The sequence below is a fragment of the Salvelinus namaycush genome, chromosome 11 (assembly GCF_016432855.1).
Source record: "Salvelinus namaycush isolate Seneca chromosome 11, SaNama_1.0, whole genome shotgun sequence".
In the NCBI taxonomy this organism is placed as follows: Eukaryota; Metazoa; Chordata; class Actinopteri; order Salmoniformes; family Salmonidae; genus Salvelinus; species Salvelinus namaycush.
The window spans coordinates 23,365,771-23,391,513 of NC_052317.1; the positions used below are offsets into that span (position 1 = coordinate 23,365,771).

General features: G+C 43.4%; 1 protein-coding gene across 1 annotated transcript in view; it reads right to left on the bottom strand.

Annotated features, from left to right (window-relative positions):
- Positions 1-25,743, bottom strand: part of LOC120055302 (ras GTPase-activating protein nGAP-like) — a 77,085-nt gene that overhangs the window by 50,010 nt on the left and 1,332 nt on the right. The window contains exons 2-3 of the mRNA XM_039003177.1: positions 14,149-14,236; positions 13,780-13,905 (exon numbers count right to left, since the gene is read on the bottom strand). Coding sequence (XP_038859105.1) covers positions 13,780-13,905; positions 14,149-14,236 — 214 coding nt within the window. The remainder of the gene's footprint in view (positions 1-13,779; positions 13,906-14,148; positions 14,237-25,743) is intronic.

Here is a 25,743-nt window from a genome sequence, read left to right on the forward strand (position 1 = left end):
CTCTCAATCACCTATTTGTGCATGCCCAAGAATGCACATTGTGGTGCGGGGACTGCCATATTGTTTCATCATTTTGCCATAAGGCGTAGAGCCATTTTTGCAGTTGTAAAGCTAATTTCCTGCAATTTTACACATTTTGCTATATGAGTGAGAGACTAATTAAACCAATGGGGGCCTGTCATGCCAAATACTGTCCCCCACTGCGTCGCAATAGGATTCGATCAACATTAGCGTCCATTGCTATATCAACGGTGTGATTACCTAGTGATTAGAATTTTGGAGATCACAGCCTAAATTGTGTTCTTTTCTTCATCGCTGTGCAAACAAGGCTGGTTTCTGCGACAAATTCGCTGTTTACACAAGCTTTGTTTAGCTTGAAACATTCTTTCGAACAACATTTTGGGTACCTCTTCAACATTCATGAAATCCTTACGTCTTAAATGTTGCTCCGTTTCGGAAATGTCAAAGAAACCGTGTATTCTGCTTGACACAATATCACAAAGTAAGCCATGTCCACTACATAAATATGTACATCCTTTTGATTCAGCCACTGGCTTGCCTGCTGTCATGGTTTTATTTTAACCTGCCCTTATTTTTGGTTCCAAGCACCTTTAATGGTTTACAGAAGGGATTTATTTGAGTTAGCACGTCCTCTTTCTTCCCTTACTGACCCTAATGGGTATTGCCGCCACCTTCACTTCATTACTGTGATCATGGTGATGCAATTATACTAGCTAGCTGTGCACGGAGGGAATAAACACGTCACACTGAGCATCATGCGATTCCATATGAAATGCATTTCTAAAGCCCTTTTTACATCAGAAGATTTCACAAGAGGCTTATACAAAACCCAAACAGCAAGCAATGCAGATGTAGAAGCATGGTGGCTAGGGGAAAAAAAACTCCCTCGAAAGGCAGAACCATGCTCTGAGGGGTGGCCAGTCCTCTTCTGCTATGCCGGGTGGAGATTTAAGTACATGGCCATTAAGGCCAATCGTTCAAGCTGTTGAAACATTCATAGATGACCAGCAGGGTCAAATAATAATCACAGTGGTTGTAGAGGGTGCAACAGGTCAGCACAGCCGAGGAAACGTCAGTTGGCTTTTCATAGAGTCAAACAGCACGTCCGATGAACAGGTCCGTGTCCATATCCGCAGGCAGAACAGTTGAAACCAGTCTAATACAGTTGGCTCTAATAAGTACATCTTGTACTCACGTCTATACCCAGCGAGCGAGTTTGGTAACGCAAAGCTACATTCTGGATTCTAAAAACAAACGACTGCACCACTACTTGGTCTACAGGGAACGGATGGGTAGGGAAATGTAATACTAATATTCACAGACAGCGCTCTGACATCCACGTGATAATTTCCAACTTTTAAAGCTATACACACACTGTTTACATTAGTGTTTTGTGGTAATAAACTCAGCAAGAAAAGAAAATTCCCTTTTTCAGGACCCTGTCTTTCAAAGATAATTTGTAAAATCCAAATAACTACACAGATCTACATTGTAAAGGGTTTGAACACCGTTTCCATACGCTTGTTAATGAACATGCACCTGTGGAACTGTCAATAAGACACTGACAGCTTAGTCGGTAGGCAATTAAGGTCAGTTAGGACACTAAAAGAGGCTTTCTACTGACTCGAAAGACACCAAAAGAAAGACGCCCAGGGTCCCTGCTCATCTGCGTGAACGTGCCTTAGGCACGCTGCAAGGAGGCATGACGACTGCAGAGTTGGCCAGGGTATTAACTTGCATTGTCCGTGCAGTGAGACACGCTACGGCGACAGGAACGACAGCTGATCGTCCTCGCAGTGGCAGAACACGTGTAACACCTGCACAGGATCGCAACATCAAACCTGCAGGACAGGTACAGGATGGCAACAACTGCCCGAGTTACACCAGGAAGGCAAAATCCCTCTATCAGTGCTAGACTGTCCGCAATAGGCGGTCTTGTAGGCAGGTCCTCACCAGACATCACCGGCAAACCCACCCTCGCTGGACCAGACAGGACTGGCCAAAAAACAAAAATAAGCTTTTCACTGACGAGTCGCGGATTTGTCTCACCAGGGGTGATGGTCGGATTCGCGTTTATCATCTAAGGAATGAGCGTTACACCGAGGCCTGTACTCTGGAGCGGGATCGATTTGGAGGTGGAGGGTCCGTCATGGTCTGGGGCGGTGTGTCACAGCATCATCGGACTGAGGTTGTCGTCATAGCAGGCAATCTCAACGCTGTGCAGTACAGGGATGTGGTACCCTTCCTGCAGGCTCATCCTGACATGACCCTCCAGCATGACAACACCACACTGCTAGTTCTGTGGGTGATTTCCTGCAAGACAGGAATGCCCGTGTTCAGCCACGGCCAGTGAAGAGCCCGGATCTCAATCCCATTGAGCACGTCTGAGACCTGTTGACTGCATTTTTGCTGTGAACCATAACAGTGATAGCCTTGGCAAAACAGCATAAATAGATCTGGGAGTGTGGCTTTCAGTTAGTTATTTTTGGCAACCCATCCCAAGAGAGTGAATGTCTCGCCTGTTCATCTGTTCTGTTATATTTAATCAAATCTGACTAACCCAGTGCACTGCTTGATATGAATTCTATCTGATGGTGTTTGCATGTTTTCGGAAAAATACAAATAATGTCCCCATTTGGAACACTGACAAGTAAAGAGCATACATATATACAGTACCAGTCAAACGTTTAGACACACCTACTCATTCCAGGGGTTTTCTTTATTTGTACTATTTTCTACATTGTAGAATATAATAATGACGACATCACAACTATGAAATAACACATATGGAATCATATAGTAGGCCAAAGAAAGTGTTAAATCAAAATCTATTTCTATTTGAGATTCTTCAAAGTTGCCACCCTTTGCCTTGATGACAGCTTTGCACACTCTTGGCATTCTCTTAGCAGGCATCATGAGGTAGTCACCTGGAATGCATTTCAGTTAACATGTGTTCCTTGTTAAAACTGAATTTGTGGAATTTCTTTCCTTCTTAATGTGTTTGAGCCAGTCAGTTGTGTTGTGACAAGGTATACAGAAGATGGTCTTTTACCAAATAGGGCTAAGTCCATTTATTTGACAAGAACAGTTCAAATAAGCAAAGAGAAATGACAGTCCATCATTACTTTAAGACATGAAGGTCAGTCAATGCGGAGCATTTCAAGAACTTTGATAGTTTCATCAAGTACAGTGGCAAAAACCGTGAAGCGCTATGATGAACCTGGCTCTTATGAGGACCGCCACAGGAAAGGAAGACCCAGAGTTACCTTTGCTGCAGAGGATAAGCTCATTAGAGTTACCAGCCTCAGAAATTGCAGCCCAAATAAATGCTTCACAGAGTTCAAGTAACAGACACATCTCAACATCAACTGGTCAGAGGAGACTGCGTGAATCAGGCCTTCATGTCAAACTGCTGCAAAGAAACCACTCCTAAAGGACACCGATAAGAACAAGAGACTTGCTTGGGCCAAGAAACACGAGCAATGGACATTAGACCGGTGGAAATCTTTGGTCTGATTAGTGTGCCTTTGTGAGACGCAGAGTAGGTGAACGGATGATCTCCGCATGTGTGGTTCCCACCGTGAAGCCTGGAGGAGGAGGTGTGATGGTGCTTTGCTGGTGGCACTGTCTGTGTTTTATTTACAATTCAAGGCACACTTAACCAGCATGGCTACCACAGCATTCTGCAGCGATACACCATCCCATCTGGTTTGCGCTTAGTGGGACTATCATTTGTTTTTCAACAGGACAATGACCCAACATGCCTCCAGGCTGTGTACGGGCTATTTGACCAATAAGGTAGAGTGATGTAGTGCTGCATCAGACCGCCCTGGCCTCCACAATCACCCAACCTCAACCCAATTGAGATGGTTTGGGATGAGTTGGACCGCAGAGTTAAGGAAAAGCAGCCAACAAGTGCTTAGCATATGTGGGAATTCCTTTAAGAATGTTGGAAAAGCATACCAGGTGAAGCTGGTTGAGAGAATGCCAAGAGTGTGCAAAGCTGTCATCAAGGCAAAAGGTGGCTACTTTGAAGAATCTAAAATATATTTGGTTTTGTTTAACACTTTTTTTGGTTACTATATGATTCCATATGTGTTATTTCACAGTTTTGGTGTCTTCACTATTATTCTAAAAAGAAAATAGTAAAAATAAAGAAAAAGCCTTGAATGAGTAAGTGTGTTCACACTTTGGACTGGTACTGTATATATATATATATATATATATGTTAACTTTTTATAGATTTGTTACATTTTCACAAAAGTAGTGCTATAATAGTGGACCAATAGAGCGCCTGTAGCACAGGCAAATATATTTTTCCAACACCCCAATTGAAAATAACATTCATTAAAAGTACCCTGCACCACCAAACTTCTTCCCGTGGCTATGCCCAAGGGAGTGTACGTTTTGGTTTTTGCCCTAACACAACACAGCTGATTCAAATGATAAAAGCTTGATGATTAGTTGATTATTTGAACGATTAAATGATGAGAGAGGGAGGGGTCTGACTGGATGGGTCCTTAAAAAGGAGAGCAGGAAGCAGTGAAACTCAACTCACAAACAGAGCGCTGACAAGACCAGACTGCAGGTGAGAGTTCAACATAGTCATCTAGTACTGTATCTGCTTTCATCCCAAATGGTAACCTATGTGGTGCACTACTTTTGACCAGGACCCATCGGGCATATGTGACCCTGATCAAATGTAGTGCATTATATAGGGCAGGGGTCTCCAACAGGTCGCAGTAGTTCGCCAAACAATTCCGATTTTAATTTGTACTTTTTTTTCACGTGTTCAAGTGTCAAACAAATCTCAAGTATCAGACACTGCAAGTTACTAAATCAACGCGACTTGACGTTATCCCACCTCTGGTTAGTCAACTTTAAAACCATATCTGCCAATTAATTTCCAGCAATATTGCCCCGTCTGTCGACCACTCCCTGCGTAGCCAGTTGATGCCTAGTGGGTTGACAGATTCTCAATTAAGTGTTAACTGCAAAGTATACTTACAATTTCTATACTTGTGACAGGTATCTATTGTTGTTTGCAAACCTTGCCATGAAATGAGCAGCAATTGGCAATACAGAACCATCGCTAGACTGGCACATTAGACCACGCATTGCTTCCTCATGTGTTACTTTTCTTCCAGACCTAAAACAAATGGTATTCTGATGTGATTTAAGCACTGCCATGGACTCAGAACAACACATTTTGTTCTCCATTACCAATTATAATTGAGTGTCAAACCAGGAAATTGAATTGAGAACATTTATGAAAATGGATGTAATTTGGGGTTTAAAGTCACAGCTTTTTTTAGGGCCCCTTTAGTAGTTTATTACCCATTTTACTGTGTATATTGCCAGAACGCTACACTGAAGAGTTGTAGGGCAGACGAGAAGAATGAGCCTATTTGAAAGAAGTCGCTTGCGACGTGTTTGTATTAAAAAAAAAGTAGCTCATGCTAGGCAAGTTGAGTCTCCTGCTCTAGAAGAATGTACTTTACCAGCCAATTTCATTTGCAGAAAGGTGTGCCATGCATTGGGGTTAGTTAGCTAGGGTGCTGTTTTGGGGAGAACCCAAGAGCATAGACTTCTCCTTAACTTAAGTAGATGGTGAATATCAGATGCTTTCAATTCCCTATGTAGTGCCATTTGGGAGTCAACCATTCCTAATCTACTGTATGTGGTGGAAGAGATGATGCCTGGTATTCCTTAGCCCTTCATTAGTTGAATGTGATAAGTGGACTTGCTGGGGTACTCGAGGAGAGGTTGGGGACACACTGATGGCTTATCTCGTGTGTGTCTCAGGAGACTATCACCATGGCGACGTTGACCCTTCTACTGCTTCTCAGCGCTGCCTTTACACTGGGTGACATAATGACTGTGAACAAAGCAAGTAAGAGTCAGCCTCACACTTTACATCACGAGTGTCAAACTCATTCCACGGAGTGCCTTGTATCTGCAGGTGGTTTACCTTTCAATGAAGACCTAGACAACCAGGTGAGGGGAGTTCTTTACTAATTAGTGACCTAAATTGCTCAATCGAGGGAGGAGCGAAAACCTGTAGACACTCGGCGCTCTGTGGAATGAGTTTGTGCTTTAGAACATTCATTGTGTATCTCTTGTTGTAGTGTGGCATGACTGATCTACAAATGTTATTTATGATGCAAGGGGATCGGTCAGTCAGGACTATCCTTTAAAGTCGGTTGCAATTTCGGAACACTCCCTGTCTTCTCCTTTCAGATGAATTGGTGAAATTTGCAGCAGACCAAAGAAACCCATGCCCCAGAGGCTGGTTCCAATTTAATTCACGCTGCTTCATGTTTGTCAGAACTTCAAGGACATGGCCCAATGCAGAGGTATAATGCTTACCCTCTACAATTGAAATTAACTTTGTTTTTTAGTTAAAGGTGCTTTGGCCTTATTTTAACAGGCGCCTCATGTAAAATACTGAACCTCCCCTTAATATGCTGTAATTAAAATGTTCTATAGGGTTTTCAGTATTTATTTGTGTGGAGTTGGGCCCTCTTGTATATTAGAACCCTCAGGGCATGGGTTAAGACGGAGATGAACTAATCTCTAAGAGCCTGTTTAATGTAACATTAGTTCCGATGGCAATATTTGAGAGTCCAGAAGACAAATTCTCAGACTGGACAACTGCCTAATACTTCAATTATGACATGTCTTTGTCTCTGTGTACTGCTTGCTCTAGCGCCACTGTCAGTTACTTGGAGAAAAACTGAAGCCTGTGCACAACACTGTAAAGTACCTTGGCGCAAACCTGGCATCTGTGCACAGCTATGAAGAGTCCCAATTTCTACAGGCGGTGGTGTTGATCGCGACTGGCAGTTTCCCTCTTACCTGGATTGGCGGATTTGATGCTGTTCAAGCAAAGGTGCAAAAGGTACCCCAGTTGTCATAGTTGAGTAAAAGTGAAGATGCCTTAATAGAAATGACTCCAGTGAGAGGTATACTCTAGCTGAACAGTTCAGCTTGAGGTCTTAGTATACTCATCAATCTGTCAGGTCCTAGGAATCCTGTTTTAAGACTAATAAAACCATCAGCTCCGAGTAGGTGTTAAGACACTGCTCAGACAACTGTGCCAGGAGTAATCAACTCGCTGGTAATGACCACAGTTTGAGGTACCGCAGAGGAAAGATGGTGACGACGCTCAATGACATTTAGCAAATAATGGGGAATAGCAATCGCAACTGATGCTTTGAATGGCCCAATGTCATCTTTTTAAACTGATATTAATGTGCTTTATTAGCCTAGTGGTTATAAGTATTAGGCATGTGACTAAGGCCTCGTGTCAAGTCATTGTCAAAGGAAATACTGTTGGATGTAGGTCTAGATTTGAGTTGATCATCTCGAAATATCCAAACAGTCTTTCAACTCCAGAGCAATTGCCACAGATTGACCAGATACTCCATTGGCCTCTAACGATGTGAAGAGTCTGCAATGTCGGGCAGATCAGGTGGGACCATTCTAGCCTATGAGAGAGCAGATTCGAGTGACAGGCACAACTCCGGTATAAATGGTTTTCTCAGTTTCTGACATGTCATGTGTGCTATTTGTATCAGTACTCGTAACAACCTAAGCATTACAAAACGTATATTTGCTCAAATAAGCCACTATATTTTTCGTGAATGAAATTCGACATCTTATTGACGGCCATACAAAAACGACTTGCTTGAGAAGGCAGATTTTGGGCGCAGTTATCCTTCTCGCTTCGCCTCTTCCTCTTTTGCTATGGCGCAGAAACAATTTACTAGCTGGCTTTTTCTATTTTCGAGACCTTGGGATTAAGGTTGTAGCTGACGTTTTTGTCAAGTTAAGAAAGTGTCTATATAAAAAAAACTTTTGGAAGATCTTACAGATGTACAAAAAGAATGAATACTATAGCGTGGTATTAAAAGGCCAGACCGATATAGAATAGGTTGCCATGTCTAAAGTTTGTATGGCGTTAAAATCTGGATGCCTTAATGGTGACCCGTCAGTTTGCGACATATAACAACTGAGTTGGTGTTTTTTTTTTGTTTGTTTTAACCATGCTGCGCGACGCTGCTCAGCCAACAAAAATGATCACGATGGTGGGGTGGCCAGTGGCGCTGTTTCCCCCTAATGCAGATTCAGTATTTAAACGGTTGTAGTTTGGTTTTTCACAATTCAAGTCTACGGCCATTGAAATGCATTGGGATTTTTACGGTTTTGGTGCTACTGGTGGTGGAGGAAAGACCATGAGTATGTCGGATTTCAGCAAGCATATCTAATATTTGATACTGAGATCTCACTACTTCCCCACAGGACAGGCTATGGTTCTGGAGTGACGGCTCGAAATTTGATCACGAGAGCTGGGCTCAAGGACAGCCGAATAACCACAATGGTGCCAGAGAGCCATGTATTCAGATCAACTTTGGAGGTACAGTAAGCCCATTATCATTCATCAAATTCAACTTTTTCAGAGTAGGCTTAACAAATAAATGTGACCTACTTTTCTATTTCGTGTTTCCTCTTAAGCTGAAAACGGCTGGAACGATGAATCATGTGGCAAGAGCTATCCCTCCGTGTGCTCCATAAGAACCTGTTTAATCCCTCAAACTATCAATTGAAACCAAAAATGCTACTCTGGTGTCAGCATCCTAACTGCAAATGTTTCATATTATACTGAATTACTTTGAAGGTATTTGTTGCTGTAAAATACGTTTGACTTGTGTAATTATTGTAGCTTGTTGTCAATAAAACGGGTGTACGTATTTAATCTCATGAGTGGTTATTAAACATGGATTCACTTTGTTTCTTGAAGATGCAGTCTAGGTGTCTGTTCAGTGGGCATTTCAATTCTTTGATCCATTGTTTGTTGAAGAATAGAATTCTCTTAGGACCCAAAAAGTTGTAAAAAAATGTCGTCTCACTGTCAACTGCAGACTTAACACGTTTAAATATTTATGAACATGAGATTCAACAACAGACATACACTGAACAAGTTCCACAGAAATGGAATGTGTCCCTGAACCAAGGGGGGCTGTCAAAAGTAAGTCAGTATCGTGTCTGGCCACCAGCTGCATTAAGTACTGCAGTGCATCTCCTCATGGACTGCACCAGGGTTGCCAGTTCTTGCTGTGAGATGTTACCCCACTCTTCCACGAAGGCACCTGCAAGTTCCCGGACAATTCTGGGGGGAATGGCCCTAGCCCTCACCCGCCGATCCAACAGGTCTCAGACGTGCTCAATGGGATTGAGATCCGGGCTCTTCGCTGGCCGTGGCTGAACACGGGCATTCCTGTCTTGCGGGAAATCACCCACAGAACTAGCAGTGTGGTGTTGTCATGCTGGAGGGTCATGTCAGGATGAGCCTGCAGGAAGGGTACCACATCCCTGTACTGCACAGCGTTGAGATTGCCTGCTATGACGACAACCTCAGTCCGATGATGCTGTGACACACCGCCCCAGACCAAGACGGACCCTCCACCTCCAAATCGATCCCGCTCCAGAGTACAGGCCTCGGTGTAACGCTCATTCCTTAGATGATAAACGCGAATCCGACCATCACCCCTGGTGAGACAAATCCGCGACTCGTCAGTGAAGAGCTTATTTTTGTTTTTTGGCCAGTCCTGTCTGGTCCAGCGAGGGTGGGTTTGCCGGTGATGTCTGGTGAGGACCTGCCTACAAGACCGCCTATTGCGGACAGTCTGAGCACTGATAGAGGGATTTTGCCTTCATGGTGTAACTCGGGCAGTTGTTGCCATCCTGTACCTGTCCCGCAGGTTTGATGTTGCGATCCTGTGCAGGTGTTACACGTTCTGCCACTGCGAGGACGATCAGCTGTCGTTCCTGTCTCCGTAGCGTGTCTCACTGCACGGACAATGCAAGTTAATACCCTGGCCACATCTGCAGTCATGCCTCCTTGCAGCGTGCCTAAGGCACGTTCACGCAGATGAGCAGGGACCCTGGGCGTCTTTCTTTTGGTGTCTTTCAGAGTCAGTAGAAAGGCCTCTTTTAGTGTCCTAACTGACCTTAATTGCCTACCGACTAAGCTGTCAGTGTCTTATTGACTGTTACACAGGTGCATGTTCATTAACAAGCGTATGGAAACGGTGTTTAAACCCTTTACAATGTAGATCTGTGTAGAGGACCTGTTGGAGGACCCCTGCAAAACCAAGCGTGAGGTTATGGCAATGATGTCATGTGTGCTATCCACATCCTGGTGCTGAACTGTGAAACGTCATGCGGTGCTGAACATTTTGAATCAGCTTGGCTCGTGTCTTGTGGAAACTCTTTGATCAAAACTGATACATTAATGCAATTGTTGCACTAATGAATTATTTGGAAACTAAAATCTGATTAACCTGTCTGGCTCCGGCGTTCCGCTAGCGGAACTCCTCCCACATTCCACTGACAAGGCAGAGCGCGAAATTCAAAAGATATTTTTTAGAAATATTTAACTTTCACACATTAACAAGTCCAATACAGCAAATGAAAGATACACATCTTGTGAATCCAGTCAACATGTCTGATTTTTAAAATGTTTTACAGCAAACACCACATATATTTATGTTAGCTCACCACCAAATACAAAAAAGGACAGACATTTTTCAGAGCACAGGTAGCATGCACAAAGCCAACCAAACTAACCAAGAAACAACTTCATCAGATGACAGTCTTATAACATGTTATACAATAAATCTATGTTTTGTTCAAAAAAAGTGCATATTTGAGGTATAAATCAGTTTTACATTGCAGCTACCATCACAGCTACCGTCAGAAATAGAACCGAAGCAGCCAGAGTAATTACAGACACCAACGTCAAATACCTAAATACTCATCATAAAACATTTCTGAAAAATCGATGGTGTACAGCAAATTAAAGACAAACATCTTGTGAATCCAGCCAATATTTCCGATTTTTTAAGTGTTTTACAGCGAAAACACAATATAGCATTATATTAGCTTACTACAATAGCCTACCACACTACCGCATTCATTCATCAAGGCACGTTAGCGATAGCAATAGGCACGTTAGCGATAGGGAATAAACCAGCAAAATATATTAATTTTCACTAACCTTCATAAACCTTCATCAGATGACAGTCCTATAACATCAGGTTATACATACACTTATGTTTTGTTCGAAAATGTGCATATTTAGAGCTGAAATCAGTGGTTATACATTGTGCTAACGTAGCATCTTTTTCCCAGAATGTGCGGATATTTTTATGACACAACTATTCTGACCAAATAACTATTCATAAACGTTACTAGAAAATACATGTATAGGAAATGATAGATACATTAGTTCTTAATGCAATCGCCGTGTTAGAATTCTAAAAATAACTTCATTACGACATCCAGCTTAGTTATAGCGAGAGAGTACCCAAAATCTGGGCGCAAACGACTATTTCACATGTTCGACAGATATATGAAATAGCATCATAAAATGGGTCCTACTTTTGATGATCTTTCATCAGAATGTTGTACAAGGGGTCCTTTGTCCAGAACAATCGTTGTTTGGTTTTAGAATGTCCTCTTCTCCAGTCAATTAGCACGGAAAGCTAGCAAAGTAGCGCGAAGCTCTCCTTCCTGAACAAAGGCACACAACGCAACACACCTAACGTCCTGAATAAATTTCAATAATCTAATAAAACTATATTGAAAAAACATACTTTACGATGATATTGTCACATGTATCAAATAAAATCAAAGCCGGAGATATTAGTCGTCTATAACGGCAGCTTTTCAGAAGGCAAAACCAGGTCCCTTCACGCGCTCTCCAGAAAACAGGAAACTGGTGACACGTCATGCCGAGAGCTTTTATTCGACCCCAGATCAAGTTATACACTCCATTTCTTCTCTCACTGCCTGTCGACATCTAGTGGAAGACGTATGAAGTGCATGTATACTGATATATATGAAGCCCATTTATAGGCAGGCCCTAGAACAGAGCATCGAACAGAGCACCACTTCCTGTCTGGAAGTTTGCTGCAAAAGGAGTTCTGTTTTACTCACAGATATAATTCAAACGGTTTTAGAAACTAGAGAGTGTTTTCTATCCAATAGTAATAATAATATGCATATTGTACGAGCAAGAATTGAGTACGAGGCCGTTTAAATTGGGCACGATTTTCCCCCAAAGTGAAAACAGCGCCCTCTGTCCTCAACAGGTTTTAAGGGAAAGTTACACACACTTTTTTCTGTGCGCGCAATCAACAGCCTATTTGTGCATGCCCAACAGAATGAACATTGTGGTGCGGGGACTGCCATATTGTGTCATCATTTTGCCATAAGGTGTAGAGACATTTTTGCAGTTGTAAAGCTAATTTCCACTAATTGTACACATTTTACTATATGAGTGAGAGATTAATACATTCAATGGGGGCCTGTCATGCCAAATACTGCCCCCCACTGCGTCACAATGGGATTCGATCAACTATTAGCATCCATTGCTATATCAACGGAGTGATTACCTAAATTGTTATTATCTTCGTCGCTATGCAAACCAGGCTGATTTCTGCGACAATTTCGCTGTTTAAACAAGCTTTGTTTAGCTTGTAACATGGAAACGTTCATTCAAACTACTTTTTGGGGTAACATGAAATCCATGTCTTAAACGTTGCTACGTTTCGGGAAATGGCAAAGAAAACGTGTATTCTGCTTGACACATTAAAGTTACCTTATAGATCACAAAGTAAGCTGATGTCCACTCCATTCAGATGTAAATCCTTTTGATTCAGTCACTGGCTTGTCTGGCTGTCATGTTTTTATTTTAACCTGCCCTTATCTACACTGAAGTAATATCATTTCAGTAGTCCTCTATGATTCATCCCCCCCTCTCTCATTAATACACCCCTGTGGTTGAATATAGATAGATATATAGTAGGTCCTAGGCTACAACAATGAATAACCTGGAACAAATAAATACCATCAAAGGATACCTTACAGCTTCCAATAATGAACACCTTGTGAAACCCAACCTGTCAATATTTTAATACATTAACTTTGATCGTTTTTGGTACAGCTGTGTCATGAATTTATTTTCACAGATTCTGTACTCTCAAATGGCAATCATAGACTAAAATACTGAATTCTGGTTTGTGGAATAAAGAGGTGTGGGTGGGAGGTTCTGCCTGTCCCTTGTTCTCAACAGGCAGCCAGTCTCGGAAGGGGGACTGCAAAGTCCAGGCACTGCTGCTCTCTTGAGAACAGGAGCAGGGTAGGAGACAGACACATAAACAAGCAAACACACAGGTTACACTGAGAAAATGTAATGGATTGGTGCAGTGTTAGAAATGGGAGATATGTACTTCAACCCTTTTGGAAGGTATAGCCTAACTGGTCCCACTCTGACTCAGAGCACAGCGAATCAAACTGATCCGAACTCACTGGTTCTGGTGGATGGGATACCTCCCGGGGGGCTCGGCCAGTCAATGGTCCTAAGGTCATTTGGAGAGGTAAATTGAAGAGGTTTTATACGCTCAGCGTAACTACAATTTCTTGCTTTTCTCAAATGTCAACCAAAACTTAACGTACTTTGTCTATCGAGCTTCCCTGAAGTGTAGCGCGTCAGGGCTTTCAGTGGCCGACTGATTGTTGGCTTCCACCGAGGTAACCCTAGGAAGTCAGAAAATAATATCAGCGTTAGGGAAACTAAAAGTAGCTTCAGGTTGTTTTGTATGCAAATTGTTGAGATTTTAAATATTCACTTTAACAGATGGTGACCCCAGCTAGGAGCGAAAGAGCAGCGAGGTTTTCCCCAGGTCTCGCCTTCCTTTCGTCCTTCTTCCAAACCAAGTCGTTTGCCCAGACGTCATAGCACTTGGTCCCCTTCTTGATTCTGCTCCGGTAGCTCTCCTTCTGTTTCTCCTGCGCCTCGTCCATGTCCAGTCTCACCTTGATTGATAACAGGAATAAATACAATTATATTTCATAGGAAGGTGGTCCTCGAAGGCGTTCTGATCTGGTTCAAAAACTTCCACCACATCAGGTGGGGTTTCAGTGATCTGAAAGTACGTTATACAAACATTTGAAAGATTACAGTATATGTAATAACAATAGCATTGTTTACCTCAGTCAACAGCTGCGGCTCCCGTCCGTACTCTGAATGCTGCTGTCGTGTGCAAAGAGAGATTTTACCTTCAGGTTGTTCTCCCGTCCTTCCTGGTACCAATCAAGGGACTTGCCCATGGCAGTCTTGAGGGTCTGGTTGTTCCAGTCACCAAACCTGGAGGAGGGGATTGGAAAGCGATATCTATTAACAATGTAACATATTGAAATATGTACCATGGAAAAACAAAGAAATTGTAAAAAAATAACCATTCCAGCGTTCATGACCTCAGTCATTCAAGATGACCGTGGGTGTTGAAGATGTCCACCATCGCCTTGGAAGTAGCCTCGCCAATCTCGTCCTTGATGGATATCATACAAAACAAAAATCTATTTTTGGTTCCAAGCACCTTTAAATGGTTTACAGAAGGGATTTATTTGAGTTAAGCACGTCCTCTTTCTTCCCTTACTGACCCTAATGGGTATTGCCGCCACCTTCACTTCATTACTGTGATCATGATGATGCAATTATACTAGCTAGCTGTGCACGGAGGGAATAAACACGTCACACTGAGCATCATGCGATTCCATATGAAATGCATTTCTAAAACCCTTTTTACATCAGCAGATTTCACAAAGTGCTTATACAGAAACCCAGCCTAGAACCCCAAACAGCAAGCAATGCAGATGTAGAAGCATGGTGGCTAGGAAAAACTCCCTAGAAAGGCAGGAACCTAGAGAGTACATGAGGGGTGGCCAGTTCTCTTCTGGCTGTGCCGGGTGGAGATTAGAGTACATGGCCATTAAGGCCAGATCGTTCAAGCTGTTGAAACGTTCTTAGATGACTAGCAGGCTCAAATAATAAATAAATCATCACAGTGGTTGTAGAGGGTGCAACAGGTCAGCACAGCCGGAGGAAACGTCAGTTGGCTTTTCATCGCCGAGCATTGAGGTCGAGAGTCAAAAACAGCACGTCCGATGAACAGGTCCGTGTTCCATATCCGCAGGCAGAACAGTTGAAACCAGTCTAATAGAGTTGGCTCTAATAAGTACATCTTGTACTCACGTCTATACCCAGCGAGAGAGTTTGGAAACGCAAAGCTACATTCTGGGATTCTAAAAACCAAACGACTGCCCCACTACTTGGTCTACAGGGAACGGATGGGGTAGGGAAATGTAACACTAATATTCACAGACAGCGCTCTGTCATCCACGTGAAAGTTTTCCATTTATTTTAAAGCTATATACACACACTGTTAGTTTACATTAATGTTTGTAGAGTAATAACTTTTTGGGTCATAAGAGAATTATATTCTTCAAGAAACAATGGCTCAATAATATCAAAGAATTTAAATGCCCACTGAACAGACTCTTCAAGAAACAAAGTGAATCAATTATGGTAATATCATTGATGTTTAATAACGATTCATGAGATTAAATACGTACACCCGTTTTATTGACAAGCCACAATAATTACACAACATTTATGTATTACAAGTCAAACATATTTTACATAAACAAATACCTTCAAAGTCATTCACTATAACATGAAACATTTGCAGTTAGGATCCTCACACCTGAGTAGCATTTTTGGTTTCAATTGATAATTTGAGGGATTAAACAGGTTCTTATGGAGCACACGGCGGGATAGCTCTTTCCACATGATTCATCGTTCCAGACGTTTTCATCGGCACGAATGATGAATTGCGTCGCGCAGCATGGTTAAAACAAACAAAAAATAGCAGTAACTTATTTGTTATATGTCGCAAACGGATGGGTCATCATTAAGGATTCCAGATTTAAACTCCATACAAACTTCAAACATGGCCAGACCGATATGGAATAAGTACCAGCTTCACCTGGAATGCTTTTCCAATCGTCTTGAAGGAGTTCCCACATATGCTGAGTACTTGTTGGTTGCTTTTCCTTCACTCTGTGGTCCAAGTCATCCCAAACCATGTCAATTGGGTTGAGGTCGGGGGATTGTGGAAGCCAGGTCATCTGATGCAGCACTCCATCACTCTCCTTTTTGGTCAAATAGACCTTACACAGCATTGAAGTGTGTTGGGTCATTGTCCTGTTGAAAAACAAATGATAGTCCCACCGGATGGGATATCGCTGCAGAATGCTGTGGTAGCCATGCTGGTTGTGTGCCTTGGATTCTAAATAAATCAGTGTCACCCGCAAAGCACCCCCACCCCATCACCCCTCCATGCTTCACGGTGGGAACCACACATGCGGAGATCATCCGTTCACCTACTCTGCGTGTCATGCAGCGAATGTCCATGACTTGTAGACAATGACACTGAAACAAATGATTGTTTGAATTAAGACTCTTTATTGTATCTCTTCAAGGTAAAGTCAAGAATCCTGAAACCAAAGAGAATGTTGGATTGAGTAGCGCATTCCGTTTGCCAACAATACTTTGACATAAGGCGCCAAAGTCGATTGTTTGTTGCGCACTATTGCAACGTCCGTCGTTAAATGAAGACCAAGGTGCAGCGTGGTAGGCGTACATTTTCTTTCATTTTAAAATGTTTCACCAAAAACAATAAACATCTCAACGAACGTAAAGCTAGGAGTGCAACACATGCAACACACAAAGACAAGATCCCACAACAGAAGGTGGGAAAAAGGGCTGCCTAAGTATGATCCCCAATCAGAGACAACGATAGACAGCTGCCTCTGATTGGGAAATATACTCGGCCAACAAAGAAATATAAACATAGATTTCCCACCCTAGTCACACCCTGACCTACCAAATAGAGAATTTAAAGGATCCACAAGGTCAGGGCGTAACAGTACCCCCCCCCCCCCCAAAGGTGCGGACTCCCGGCCGCAAACCTGAACCTATAGGGGAGGGTCCGGGTGGGCATCTACCCTCGGTGGCGGCTCCAGTTCGAGACGTAGCCCCCGCTCCCTACGCTGATCCCTCCGCTTCTGTGGAACCGGACCGCGGATCGTCGCCGGAGACTCCGGACCGCGAACCGTCGCCGGAGGCTCCGTGCCCGGGATTTTCACTGCAGGCTCCGGGCCATGGATCATCACTGGAGGCTCCGTGCCATGGATTATCACTGGAGGCTCCGTGCCATGGATTATCACTGGAGGCTCCGGGCCATGGATCATCACTGGAGGCTTTGTGCCATGGTTCATCACTAGAGGCTTCGTACGTGGAACCGGAACAGGTCTCACCGGACTGGGGAGATGCACTGGAAGCCTGGTGCGTGGAGCAGGCACCGGATACACTGGGCCGTGGAGGCCTCGAGCGTAGAGCTGGCACAACCCGTCCTGGCTGGATGCCAACTTCCGCCCGGCAAATGCGGGGCGCTTGCACAGAGCGCACCGGCCTGTGAATGTTCACTGGAGACACCGTGCGCATCCCCACATAACACGGTGCCTGACCAGTCACACGCTCCCCATGGTAAGCACGGGGAGTTGGCTCAGGTCTGAACCCTGACTCCACCAATCTTCCCGTGTGCCCCCCCAAAACATTTTTGGGGGCTGCCTCTCATGCTTGCTTCGTTGAGCTATCTCCTCGTATCGTCGCCGTTCTGCTTTCACTGCCTCTATCTCCTCCTTCGGACGGCGAAACTCCCGGCCCTTATCCAGGGTCCTGCTCCCTCCAGGATTTCCTCCCAGGTCCAGTCCTCCTGACCACGCTGCTTGGTCCGTTGGTGGTGGGATCTTCTGTAACGTCCGTCGTTAAATGAAGACCAAGGTGTAGCGTGGTAGTCGTACATTTTCTTTCATTTTAAACACCTCAACGAACGTAAAGCTAGGAGTGCAACACATGCAACACACAAAGACAAGATCCCACAACAGAAGGTGTGAAAAAGGGCTGCCTAAGTATGATCCCCTATCAGAGACAACAATAGACAGCTGCCTCTGATTGGGAACCATACTCGGCCAACAAAGAAAGACATAGATTTCCCACCCTAGTCACACCCTGACCTACCAAATAGATCATTTAAAGGATCTCTAAGGTCAGGGCGTGACAACTAGTTACTAAAACAATGTATCTACCGTGTATAAAGCTGCACATTTAAAACGTACAATGTGAATATATACACTGCTCAAAAAAATAAAGGGAACACTTAAACAACACAATGTAACTCCAAGTCAATCACACTTCTGTGAAATCAAACTGTCCACTTAGGAAGCAACACTGATTGACAATAAATTTCACATGCTGTTGTGCAAATGGAATAGACAAAAGGTGGAAATTATAGGCAATTAGCAAGACACCCCCAATAAAGGAGTGGTTCTGCAGGTGGTGACCACAGACCACTTCTCAGTTCCTATGCTTCCTGGCTGATGTTTTGGTCACTTTTGAATGCTGGCGGTGCTTTCACTCTAGTGGTAGCATGAGACGGAGTCTACAACCCACACACGTGGCTCAGGTAGTGCAGCTAATCCAGGATGGCACATCAATGCGAGCTGTGGCAAGAAGGTTTGCTGTGTCTGTCAGCGTAGTGTCCAGAGCATGGAGGCGCTACCAGGAGACAGGCCAGTACATCAGGAGACGTGGAGGAGGCCGTAGGAGGGCAACAACCCAGCAGCAGGACCGCTACCTCCGCCTTTGTGCAAGGAGGAGCACTGCCAGAGCCCTGCAAAATGACCTCCAGCAGGCCACAAATGTGCATGTGTCTGCTCAAACGGTCAGAAATAGACTCCATGAGGGTGGTATGAGGGCCCGACGTCCACAGGTGGGGGTTGTGCTTACAGCCCAACACCGTGCAGGACGTTTGGCATTTGCCAGAGAACACCAAGATTGGCAAATTCGCCACTGGCGCCCTGTGCTCTTCACAGATGAAAGCAGGTTCACACTGAGCACATGTGACAGATGTGGCAGTCTGGAGACGCCGTGGAGAACGTTCTGCTGCCTGCAACATCCTCCAGCATGACCGGTTTGGCGGTGGGTCAGTCATGGTGTGGGGTGGCATTTCTTTGGGGGGCAGCACAGCCCTCCATGCGCTCGCCAGAGGTAGCCTGACTGCCATTAGGTACCGAGATGAGATCCTCAGACCCCTTGTGAGACCATATGCTGGTGCAGTTGGCCCTGGGTTCCTCCTAATGCAAGACAATGCTAGACCTCATGTGGCTGGAGTGTGTCAGCAGTTCCTGCAAGAGGAAGGCATTGATGCTATGGACTGGCCCGCCCGTTCCCCAGACCTGAATCCTATTGAGCACATCTGGGACATCATGTCTCACTCCATCCACCAACGCCACGTTGCACCACAGACTGTCCAGGAGTTGGCGGATGCTTTAGTCCAGGTCTGGGAGGAGATCCCTCAGGAGACCATCCGCCACCTCATCAGGAGCATGCCCAGGCGTTGTAGGGAGGTCATACAGGCACGTGGAGGTCACACACACCACTGAGCCTCATTTTGACTTGTTTTAAGGACATTACATCAAAGTTGAATCAGCCTGTAGTGTGGTTTTCCACTTTAATTTTGAGTGTGACTCCAAATCCAGACCTCCATGGGTTGATACATTTGATTTCCATTGATAATTGTTGTGTGATTTTGTTGTCAGCACATTCAACTATGTAAAGAAAAAAATATTTAATAAGAATAGTTAATTCATTCAGATCTAGGATGTGTTATTTTAGTGTTCCCTTTATTTTTTTGAGCAAATGTATTTTTCTAAGCATATCTTTTTATATCTTTTTTTCTAAATCTCAACTTCAAAACACTCTCCTGCAACCCGCCTTACCCAATGTGGTGCGGATCTGTTTTAAAGTATTTTTATTAACCTTTATTAAGCTCACTAGCTACTAGCTAGTAGTCAGCTAACCACTGCTAGCGGTCATCAGCTAACCATTAGCTCGGAAAGCTCTCGCCAGTTTGTACAACGCGACTCAAACCAGAGCATACCGGACCTGTTTTCTCTCCATATCCCTGGATTCCTACCGCAAGCTCTGGACATTTTCACCTGGATCATCGCAGATAGCTAGCTGCTATCCGAGTGACTACTGGCTAACGTTGGTCCCGGAGCAAGCACCAATTAGCCTGGAGCTAGCCCATGCTAGGCCCTTTCTCCCGGCTAGCTAAAGAGGCCCATCAGCTAGCTGACCGCTAGCTGTCTAGAGCATATTGGACTGTTAGCTGTATAGATCCATCGGCCAATTTCTCGGGCCACTATACCTATTTTGCCAATTGGACTACTCGGGAATCCTACTAATCCATCACGAAGGGTCTATCAACGTCACCGCACACGGAGGCTAAAGCAGACTTTCCTCTTTCGAGACGTCCCTCTAAGGCCCTTCAGATAGCTTGATAGCCCTGGTCTGCTAGCTTGCTAGCCCCGGCCTACTAGCTGTTTGAATCACTGTGTCTCCAGCCAGCCCAACCACTCACTGGACCCCTATTGATCTCCCGGCTACGCATGCCTCTCCCTAATATCAATATGACTTGTCCATTACTGTCCTGGTTAGTGATGGTCTTATTTCACTGTAGAGCCTCTAGCCCTGCTCAATATGCCTTAACCTACCATTTAGTTCCACCTCCCACATATGCGGTGACATCACCTGGTGTAAACCTCTCTAGGGACTATATATCTCTCATCATTACTCAATGCCTAGGTTTACCTCCAATGTACTCACATCCTACCATACCTCTGTCTGTACATTATGCCTTGAATCTATTCTATTGTTACGGGATTTTTGTGTTTAATGACTAAAATATGTATACATTTGACTTAGAATTATAACTCATAAATGTTGAATGTTATGTGTTCCTTGTTAGAAAAAATGGGTTTATCTTCAGACAGGCTAGAATGATGTCTCTACCCAGGGAGGGGAAAGACCTTGAGTTGGTTGTAGATAGTTTAACAGGTGGCAGACAGTAATGAGAACTCGAACTGTATTGCCATTGTATCCGAGAGGAGGTTGGACATTAAAACCTATGACATCATCTTTATTATATAACCTGATGTAAAATGTATTATGATCAGTACTCTCGAGAATAAACGCTATTGATTGATTGATTTTAAGACTGGTTTCTGTCCATTTGGTTGATAATTATCTTACAAATTCTTATTTATGGGCAGAGTGTTTTAATTGAATTGGTTGATAAACATAGGAATGAAATTCCTTTAACAATTTGGTCCTTCGAGTCGGAACTCAAGATCTGCCTCTGTCGTTCCAAGAAACTGCTGAAAACCGTGCACGGGCGGATCCAGGATCCGTAAGACAAAGACCTGACCTCTGAATTGAGGGTTTATTTCAGGCCAGTGGTGAACTGGTACACGACAGATGTGGTGACGAGATCCAATGAACATTGCTTTTCCCAGTCAGCGACAAGGTCAGTAGCCTATATTCTCGATTCTGGGGGGAATTAGTTAAGTTATCCTTGATTTAATGTTCTAAAATGTTTAGAATTTATCAATAATAGGACCTTTGCTATTCCAAACAGATCCAAGGGGTTTTGTATGACCGATACACAGAGACAGGTCCGCAAAAGACTTGGGGCAAGGTGCACTGCCATAATTTAAACTAATCTTAGTCATGAGAGGCAAGTCCCGAGACTAAGCCGAGATACTGAAACAGGTGTTGACGGGTGCAGTCGTGTTGTGCAAATAGGACAGCCATTAATTCAAAAGACATACCTAAATAAAGTTCTAAGCTAAGCAGTCTATCTGTATATGGGAGGTAGTCTGACTATGAAACGGAGCGGTAGATATATTAAAATAGGTGAGGATAAACTAGGCTTTGTGAGAAGGAAGGGTGGTTCTGTTCGGGCAAGATCACTGCACTTATTCAATACTGAAAGAAGTATCAAAAAAGGTGGAGAGGGAAACCAAGATCTATAAATCTGAGCCGAATCTATAGACAAGAGGTTCCACGAGAGAGGGAAACCTAATATAGCGGAGTAAGATACGAGATATTAACTTTAAAAGTCCTCTGACAGAAAATAATAGGTTATTAACTGGGACTTTACGCCCCCGGGGAAATAGCTTATATTTGTACGGGTAAGATTTAATGTCCAACAAATGCAACGCTATAGATAAAGTTTCCAAACGGGAGAACAACCAAAGTAATTAGGTAAAAACTAACGGTAAGAACAACACATACAGATAGTGATAAATACCATAGCTACTAGGAGCGACAAAGATTTATTAAACATGGGTAGTAAATCCTCCAAGGAGGTCCCGGAATGGACGGGAGATCATCGTTATATGGAGCAGAAAGACAGAAGGAACATTGATTTCTGTTTAAAATGGAGGAAAAAGTATGATTTTGATGGGCATCTGGATGTTGAAAAGGTAGAATTGCTTATAAAACAGATACATAAGGAATGTGGTACGGATGTGAAGAAGCAGAATAAACAAGGGTTGTATACAGCTAGGGTCTGGCTTTCGGAAGCCAGGAAAAGAGTAGAAGGGGAGAGGAAAAAGAAAGACGTAAAAGACCAGGAAACTCTACCCTCCGCAGCCGAAAAAATTGGCCAATTGGGTGGGGGTGGGGGTCAAAACCTATATCCTTCTCTAGTGGACCAAGCTTACAGAGATAATCCCGATGATGAGGTGGTGGTGGCTCAGAGGAGAGTGCAATTGCCGCTCCGTGCTGAGCCTCCCCCAGCTTATGATCTGGGAGCGGATGGTGTGAGGCCGGAGGGACAGAGGGACACGGAGAGAGAGCAGGAACTGGTTAGGGCAACATTGAGCAAGGTGCAGTTGGAAAGGGCATGGGCACAGACTCAGACAGTGAAGGAAGAAGATAGGTCGGGGAGGGGAAAATATCAGACACCTTCACCGAATCAGAACCGATCAGGACTACTCAGAAAAACCTCCGATATAGGAGAGAAAAATAGACCGAGGCATAGGAGAGATTTCCAGTTTTATGACGGGGAAGAAGACAGTGCAGAGGGAGAGAGTCAGTATCCTCTAATAGAATTACCCAATCCCCAGGCGGGGGAGGGTGATAATGAGCCTATTGTTCGGGTTTATAGGCCCTGGACACAGAGGGACGTAGAAAAGGCAGTGGAAGGAATCCCACACCCGAAAACAGGAATGGCAGGTTTTGAGAGAGATTTGAACGGACTAGCGTCCAGTGTCAGGCTAAACACAGGGGAAGTGGAAAGAGCAGTTAGAACTATTGTGGGAAAGGATTGGTTTGCTGTGCGCGGGGCCTGGGTACCCACGGGGAATGATGGGAACGTTATACAGTGGAGCGCGGGACCTGGGGAACCATTCAGAGTAAAAGTTACAGAACTATGCGCTAACCTAACGGAACATTACCACCGACACGCTGACTTCTCTAAGGTAACTGAATGTAGACAGGGAGAAAGTGAGACAGTCAGTATTTAGAACGTTTGAAAGATGTATTTAATGCCAACAGTGGTACGCCAGAACCAGCCCCGGGGGGGGATCAAAATACTCCTTATCATCAGCAACTAAAAATAGCCTTTTTAACCGGAATGCGCGTTGAAATCAGTAAGGAGGTGAAAAAGAACTTAGTGGGATGGGGGTTGGCAACTCTAGCGGAGGTAAAAAGATACGCGGTCCACCACGAACAGCATGGACAGACAGAAAAAAGGAAAAGAGAGAATAGGAAAGATGAGTTTCTAATGGCAGTGCTAGAAGACAGAGCCACGGGAGGTAAAGACACTGACTGCAGGACTAGGCCAGACACAAATGGAACGTCAGAAGAAGGGAGAAAGGGGGGACAAAAATGTTACAATTGTAATAAAAACGGACATTTCGCCAGGGAATGCGAGGCTCCATGTAGATATTGTAAAAAAAAAAATAAAAAAAAGGACATCAGCGATTGTAAACAGAAACCCCCGAAATTATAATTCAACTAAGGGGAAAGTCAAGCGCGATTGGATCTATAAATTTAGGACTATTTTCTGGGAATTGCCTCAGCGCCGGAGTTTGCGACTACAGAAAATTATAATAATAGGGTTATTGGCTCCTTTATTCCAAAAGTGATGGTGGTTCAGGGGTTAAATAGCTGCCTTCCAAGCTTAAGACCTGACTTCGATTCACGGTAAATGCTCTGACTAAAATCTGAGTCTTTAATTGTAATTAAACCATTTGTATGTTTTGCCTGAGAAAATACGGTCATTAGTGTCGGTATAGGATATAAACTGAAACGTTTTAATAACTTGTTTAGGTTAAAATGAAAGACTAATCTAATTCTAAATGATAGCGATGCGCTTTCGATGTGATACGTTGTGTTGCCTCAATGATCTGCATGAATAATGTATGGAGACGTGAGTCGTATTTATATTACTGAATCGTAGAAGTGACAGTTACCTAAACCTGATGAATTCTAAAGAATAACGGAGAAATACGATAAAGTTGTGCCCATCGGAATGTTATAATTACTATGGATGACTGACATGCGATTTAAATTTAGCGAAGTATATGGTACATTTACATTTTGGAGTAGAGAAAGTTGAGAAGTTGATTTTACTTTTACGATAGTTTTGGTGCAAAACTCAGTTGGAGTAAGTAGATGTTTTTGCCTAGAGGCAGGAATAAGAGAGTTAGTTTTGGTATTGTATTGGCTACTAATTTTCAGGGTACGTTGCTAGAGACAGGTTGATTTGTTGTGAAATGACGTAAAACAACGTCATTAGGTGGGATACACAATAACGTTACACAAATGGATTTGGCCATTGTTCAGGTACACTCTTTTCTGTACTCCTGGCAGTATAATTTTGATTGAGAGATGTTGATTGATCTTGTAAATTCTATTCAAGATCCAACCTTTGTGATGAATTGGTTTTGGTTTATCGAACCCGTACTATTGCCTGTTGCAGTTAGTCAACGATGATTTACAGTTCGTTGAGGGTTGCTGCGGTCTGAACACGGGTTGAGCGCTCGTTGTTGACATAACTCACAATGCACTTTTGCAACCAGGCAATGATGTTGTGACTGAGGGTGGGACAGAGAAAATTGTTTGTGTCATTTAGAGGGAAAATGCGTGCATTATAGCTTTGAGCCACGTTTCAGAAGTTGTTAAAAAACTTCCAAATAGAATTTTATAAGCAGCTGAATAAAGTCAGAGTAGTCTAAAAATTGCTAGGTGGCCATCACGGACAGTTGGCTATAAGAGGAAAGTCAAAATAGTTGGATCGTAAAAATTTATGATAGCTCTTTATTGATTTTTAGTTCGAATATCTAGGTAACACCAGGGAATTCGAACAAGAAGTAAACGTATTCTAAACATTATCTGTTTTCATTATGGGGAACAATGAACGGCCCGCAAACTGGTATGGCTGGGAGTGTTTTATTTTAAAGGGACAGTACACGTTTATCACAGTTGTGTGAGTGTAATGGCAGGGTATAAAGTATTTTGGGGAGACAATTTGGAGAAAGACTGAATGAGTTACATGAAACATCGAGGAAATTTAAAACGAATGATTTGAGGGTATTATCATAATTAAAGGAGGTTTAGTTTGTAGTAAACGTTTGGGTTTGAGGGGAATTCCATGTGTAAATATCTTGAAGGGACACACTCGCATATGGAATATTTGAAGTTTTGTTTTCTGATTTTTCATAAATACGGCAATTTTTTTTAGATAAAGGGTTCTTTATTTTGTATAATATAATAAATAACACATATTTGAAGTGGTGGTATGGCTGATGGCTTCAGAGGTGATACAAAATTAATACAGTGGGCTCCTGAAGAGGATGAAAAGTCACTAGAGGGCGCCATTGGTCAACTTATGGAGG